The sequence below is a fragment of the Sceloporus occidentalis genome, unplaced genomic scaffold (genome assembly GCF_023333645.1).
Source record: "Sceloporus occidentalis isolate IW3139 unplaced genomic scaffold, rSceOcc1.0.p SCAF_17, whole genome shotgun sequence".
NCBI lineage: Eukaryota > Metazoa > Chordata > Lepidosauria > Squamata > Phrynosomatidae > Sceloporus > Sceloporus occidentalis.
Window position 1 is genome coordinate 13,442,214 of NW_028316997.1, and position 6,000 is coordinate 13,448,213.

General features: G+C 35.8%; 1 protein-coding gene across 1 annotated transcript in view; it reads right to left on the minus strand.

Moving 5' to 3' along the window:
- LOC149302862 (TBC1 domain family member 22A-like) overlaps nucleotides 1-4,538 on the minus strand; it is a 246,137-nt gene extending 241,599 nt beyond the window's left edge. Inside the window, exon 1 of the mRNA XM_089482103.1 lies at nucleotides 4,489-4,538. Within this exon, the coding sequence (XP_089338229.1) occupies nucleotides 4,489-4,502 (14 nt within the window). The 5' untranslated portion in view covers nucleotides 4,503-4,538. The remainder of the gene's footprint in view (nucleotides 1-4,488) is intronic.
- Between the last annotated feature and the right edge of the window lie 1,462 nt (nucleotides 4,539-6,000).

A 6,000-nucleotide genomic window follows, 5' to 3' on the forward strand; every position in this document is an offset into this window, starting at 1 on the left:
ATTCTCCATACTAATTATAACGTATGTTATTTTTGCTTTAACATATCATTACTCTCCCAATCACTTTACATACAGGCAATTCTTCCCTGCCCTAAAAGACCCCAAACATTTCCTTACATATTAATCCAAATATATAGATCTTTGTTAAGGTGGATGGTAGCACTTACTAAGAGCTCTTAAAGGCTACAATTGCAAAATACAGAAATGAAAAACCCAACGCGCGTTTCTCCAGCAGAGCCGGTGGCTTCATCGGGGTCTATCAACCCATGCCCTACCTATACAATACGCTTTTACAATGTGGTGTGGACAGAGTGGCTGCCCCCCGTTCCTCCTACAAGGCGGAAGCCAGAAACACTTAATTTATTAAATAAATAATAAATTTAATTTAATTGGTTCAGGGGGATCAGCCCACATAAACAAATTAATTATGAATGGGCCTACATAGTATTACTAAGCATCCACGTATAAGCAAGAAATAACCAATCCCTCCAAACAGCTTTGTGATAATATATACACATAACACCGGTAGCATTTAACCCTTAAAAAGGTAACTATGAAAACCTAGTATACATTGAGATATATCATAATATTAATCCGTGCAGTGGACTAAATAATGTTTAATGTTTTAAGTAGCAGAAACCAGGCCCAGACCGGCCATCTGGCAGATGGGGGAATGTTTGGTGGGCCAGTGGTTGATAAGGTATTATAAATGCAGATCTCTAGTGGAAGATCATGTTCTGTACTCTATGGCCACTGGGCTTTAGATGCCATAGGTGAACCAGTCATTCCTAGCCCAGCAATGGCACAAACAAAATGTGCAATCTAGAGAAGCTGAATTGGTTTTATCTGCTTGCCAATTCATCATTTCTATGTTTAAGATACCCAAGCTCTCCACGGAGTAGGAACAGACAGCTTTTTTTCTGCTATGCTAAAAACATAACTTAAGATAAAGTAGCTTTTCAGCTTTTTATTTTATAAACTCACTGAAAATTGATTTTAAAACTATATGTACATTAAAGCAAGGCAAATAAAAATGCAAAATAGTCCAAATTAAAATTAAATTAAAATAAATTGAAGCGAGTCTTTCATAAAAGAGGAAAGCAATCAATTAACATCCATGGAATGTCCCAGTGCTGCTAAATAGGCTCTGGCATTGAAAGAGTGTTTAAATTGAATATATTATGTGTGAAAATACAAGCAATTGTATGCAGCAATAGAGAAAGGGATTTTTAAGGTACTGGATCCATTTGTGAGGTTCAGATGCAAAGCCATATGCAAATTAGTCTTTATATACATAGATAATTGATATAAAAACCCCCATGTACAGGAGAATATAATTTACTTGGTTGCAAGAGCTTGCATTACTTGAGAAGAGCAATAAGGAATTTGGAACGTATAGAGCACATAAATGAATACAATAACGTTGTAAAAGATTAACCACATTTATTTGGCCACATACATGACACTGAGTCATTTTAAATGTATGTGGTTTATATGTCATATAAAAGACACTGGAGGTTATGTATAAATAAAGTGGACAGTTCCATTGGATGATAAGGTCACTTTTCAACATTTGCACTAGAACCGCTTTCTACACATAACCCTCAAAGATCATTTATTGAGACAAGCAGGCTGTAGTCCAAATTATGATTTTATAGCAATATTGTTTTTTTAATGCATCATCATTTCTACAAGGAAAGGAAAAGGAAAAAAGAGAAAGAAAAGATAAGATTAAAAAAAGGACATGACCATATTATGATCTGGTTTGTACTTAATTGCAGTTTCTCTAGCAGATTTCTCACTCCCAGGAGATAAAATCACTCATGCATTCAACGTATTATCCAACATTCTCTATCTCTTTCATAAATGATTTAATAACCATTTAAATATTAATCACTTTTTATCATACCCAGAAATATCAGGGGTTTTTTTTTTATATTACAAGTATTTCATACTTAAGGTATATGTTTATTGAGATTAGTATTCCTGTTGTAAGTCTAACCAAACAGGTTAAAAAAGTCACAGGACTACAAGAAGTGTGCAGATAACACAAACGATTTAGACCACAAGATTTCCCCATCCATCCTATGACCTGAAAGTGTTTTCCTGTATATATGAAATGCATCGTTAAAACAGCAGCGAGTAAATAAAACGTAAAGACCATACATATGCTGACTTGTGTTAAGTTGATTCCGATGTAGTTGCCATTATATATGTTTTTTGTTAAGGGAAAAATTCATTCTTCATACCGGTCATCTTCAAAGCAGGATGCTGCTGTAGAGCAAACTATCAATGCAGCTTAGTGAAAATACCGTTTGCGCAAATGGAGAATTGAAATCTGTGGCTATTTGTGTCATGTCCCATATTAAAATGCTGCCAAAACAAGACCTTCTAACATCAGTGGCCAAGAGGCAAAATCATTTACAGGCCAGGACGCAAGAGGCCTTAAAACACTGGAAGTGCAGACAAGACCAGGACATACTTGTACGTCTTCTCCAAAGACACTCCAAGCGCACCTGCATATAACATTTAAACGAGAACAGAAATAATTCAGTCCAGCGTTATATAATGTTCCTTCCCTGGAACCACTACATACCCAGAGAAGGGGGACTGCATTTCAACTCAAAAATGATATTCATTCACAAGGGAGATCGCATAAAGGTATTTAGTGTATTTAGTGGTAATTCTGTGCAGAAAACATGTGAGAATATTAAGAATTTGAATGGGGTCACATCTTCATTCATTTAACAGGTGGGAGACCAAAAAGGTATATTATACCACAATAGCCAATAATTACTGCTTGATTGTTGTTTTAATGTGTTATATCCCAGATTCTCCTTCTGGCTGTATGTTGAGCCCAGAAAGGACCCCCCACTGTTGATTCTGCCATCCTGTATTCAAGCATAGGAGATATATTAATTTAGATCCATACTAGTCCACAGTTTACAATTATGAAAAGCAAGTTAATGGGGAAAATGACAAGCCTCGGCTGCAGAACATCAGAATAATTCACGTGTGACAGAGGATCACAATTGCACAAAGCAAGAAAAACTGACGGAAAGCCAGCCTTTCTAAAATGCATGACATTTACAAATGTACCAGCAACACGCTAGAAAACTGGCGTTTTAGAAAGGAACTGATTCTTTGCAAAAAATATCCAGTTTAATAATCTGAGATCCCATGGCCATTGTGTATTTCCATGCAAATAATAGCCTCCACAGAATACAAATGTTTTCCGCATAAGGTGAATTTAAATCCCTGAAAAAGAACAAATAAAGTCTAGCCGTGTGATTATGTATAATAATAACACAATGTCACCTAGTTGTTAGGCATATGGCGAATGCATCAAGTGTCTCTACACAGAGGAGGAAAGTGCACTTATTCCTTTCTAAGCATAATTTGTGAAATGATGCACCGAGTATGCTGACTGAATGGAAAACAAAAACACAAAAAAGAGAAAACAGCAAAAATGTAACTGGCTTAAGTGAAAATAGCTGAGTTTTTAGAAGGCACACTATGGGAAATCCAAGTCAAGGACATGTTAAAAATCCTCAAGGAAACTATTTTCGTTTATACAGGACATTGCATTATTATGTTTAATGCAAAAGAAATGTATCTTGTTAACACACGGTTAACTTTCCTCCATTTGCACACCTAGGCAGTGTGCCAGTTAATATGAAACACTGATTTTTTTCTGACCAGATGCAAATGACACAAAAATAAACCAGGCTCACCAAAAACAGTATGTTTTTACAAACCAAATTTGCTAACATTAGCAAAATAAATGCGATATTTAACACTTTGAGTAGTAGTTGGCCAAGCAGATCTTGGAAGCCAACAGCATACACACAAAAAAATAAAGCCCAAGAGCATAATGGAAAAAAACACTTCCCATAGCACAGTTGGGCTGCCAGTCCTTCTTACCCCTGCTTGACGTCTCATGTTTAAATATTCACACAAGGCTTCTCTTACACTTGTGGAAATGTGCATTTCATTCCTAGATTATGTTTTCATTGATTATGACGTATAACTCATCTTAATGGGATGTGTGTTATCTACCACAGAGGATGGTTATCTACTACAAAGCATACGCTTATTTCTAACAATTACTGGCCAAGCTGGAAGATAATTAATTTTACCTTGGACGGTTTTTTTTTTGTTTGTTTTTTACTTTAATCTCCTCATTCTTTCTATGCCTCGAAAGAATAAGCACAAGTAGGGCCTTACTTGGAGGTGGTCATTAAAATGCTTTTTGAAGTACACCAGAAAGTGAACTGACCATCAGGACTATAACACAGTCTTTATTACTAAATTCTCACGTTATGATGTACATCAAAAACAGAGCCGCAGCTTTCCATAGCAGTCTTAAAAGAATGTGCGCAAACAGGTCAACTGCCCATGAAACCTAGAAAACAGAAGTAAAGCTCTTGTACATAGTTTTATTTTTATAAAATGCAAGATGAAAGGATCAGGAAAGACTTTACTTACGTTCCATGAACCATTGGATCAAAAGGAGGATGCTGAGCTCCATACACATGTTGAATGCTGATGAGGGGGGAAAAAAAGAAATGGTTTAGAATAAAAGGTTTTACCATTTCAAAAGAACAAATACATCAATCATATTGCAAAAAATCTAAACTTTAAACTTTTTTAAAAGCAGTTATTGATTATACCCCTAAAGAAAGGTAGATCATATTCCTAAAATATATTCCAGTCTTAAAATATGAACTATGAAGAACTTTAGGAAATACCATACTCTGCTTCAATGACCACTATATTCATTTAAAGGTATCTATAGACATTTTTATATTGTTCTGCAAAGCATTAACACAGCTGAACAGCAGCAGGTGGTAAAAACTTGCACAGCTCATTATAACCCTGTTCTGAACGCACCTTCCTTCTCCTCATTCAAACCCTTTAATCAGGTCCAAAAACAGATTCAAAATATAAAGAATGATAACTTAACAAGTAAATATACCAGCCGCACAGTTTCTGAGACAAGCGGTTAAGATCTTGGCTCCCACAGAAATAAATGTATGGCGAGATTCTAGAGTATTGTAACATGTAAAATGATATATTTACACACCCATACATTTTAATAAAGGCTGATATTCCTCAGTACTTCAGAGTGGAACACCGAAGGGTGTATCTAGCACTATTCCTTTATGTCATGTGCCACAAACGCCTCTCTGCTTTGCTTTTCCTTTATTGCTTCCTTTTCTTAGCGAAAAATAAAATAAACACCTTAACGACAAGCTTCAGAGCAAATCAATCTCCAAACCATAAGCTACAAACGAACATCGACAGGTGGTACATGGTCATCATTTCTTTTGAATGCCAATTGACCGCCATATTTACTCTCACCTGTGGAACTCTCATCCAGCCAGCTTCTCTACAAGCAGTAGTGAAGTAGATCGAAGAATCTATAAACTCCTGGCAAAGACTCCCACCATCCTGAGACTTCTACTCTAAGGCTTACGTTTCCATTTCCAAATTCCCCTTGTTCTAACCTCCCTGTCATTTCTTTTGGTAACTAAGGTCAAGCCAAGCACACTAACCATTCTAAAAATATATGCACTCCTCTCTCCTATATCAGTATATCCAAAATTGTACTACAATATTGTACATTCAATATATAAAAAAAAAAAAAACTTTCTATCCTCCAAGCTCTAAACTACTAAAATTCAGAAATGGTTCTACATGCTTCAAGCAAAAACCTAGTGTTTCTTACCAAATCCAGGATAATAGCCTACACAAGACACACTTAAACTGCAATTTGTTTGCTATTCATTCTGTAAAGGTTTTCTGTTACCGATTATTTAAATTATTCATTTCAAACAAACTTTAAATTGACAGAGGCCAAGAGGGATAATTTACCAAAGCAGACAAAATAAAGTTCCAATTCACTGAACCCAACAATGTACCTTTAAAATCAATACTGTAATATACGATTATGTGGCTCTCTGCAGAGCACCTGGAACAGTTTGAAGCCCTGTTACC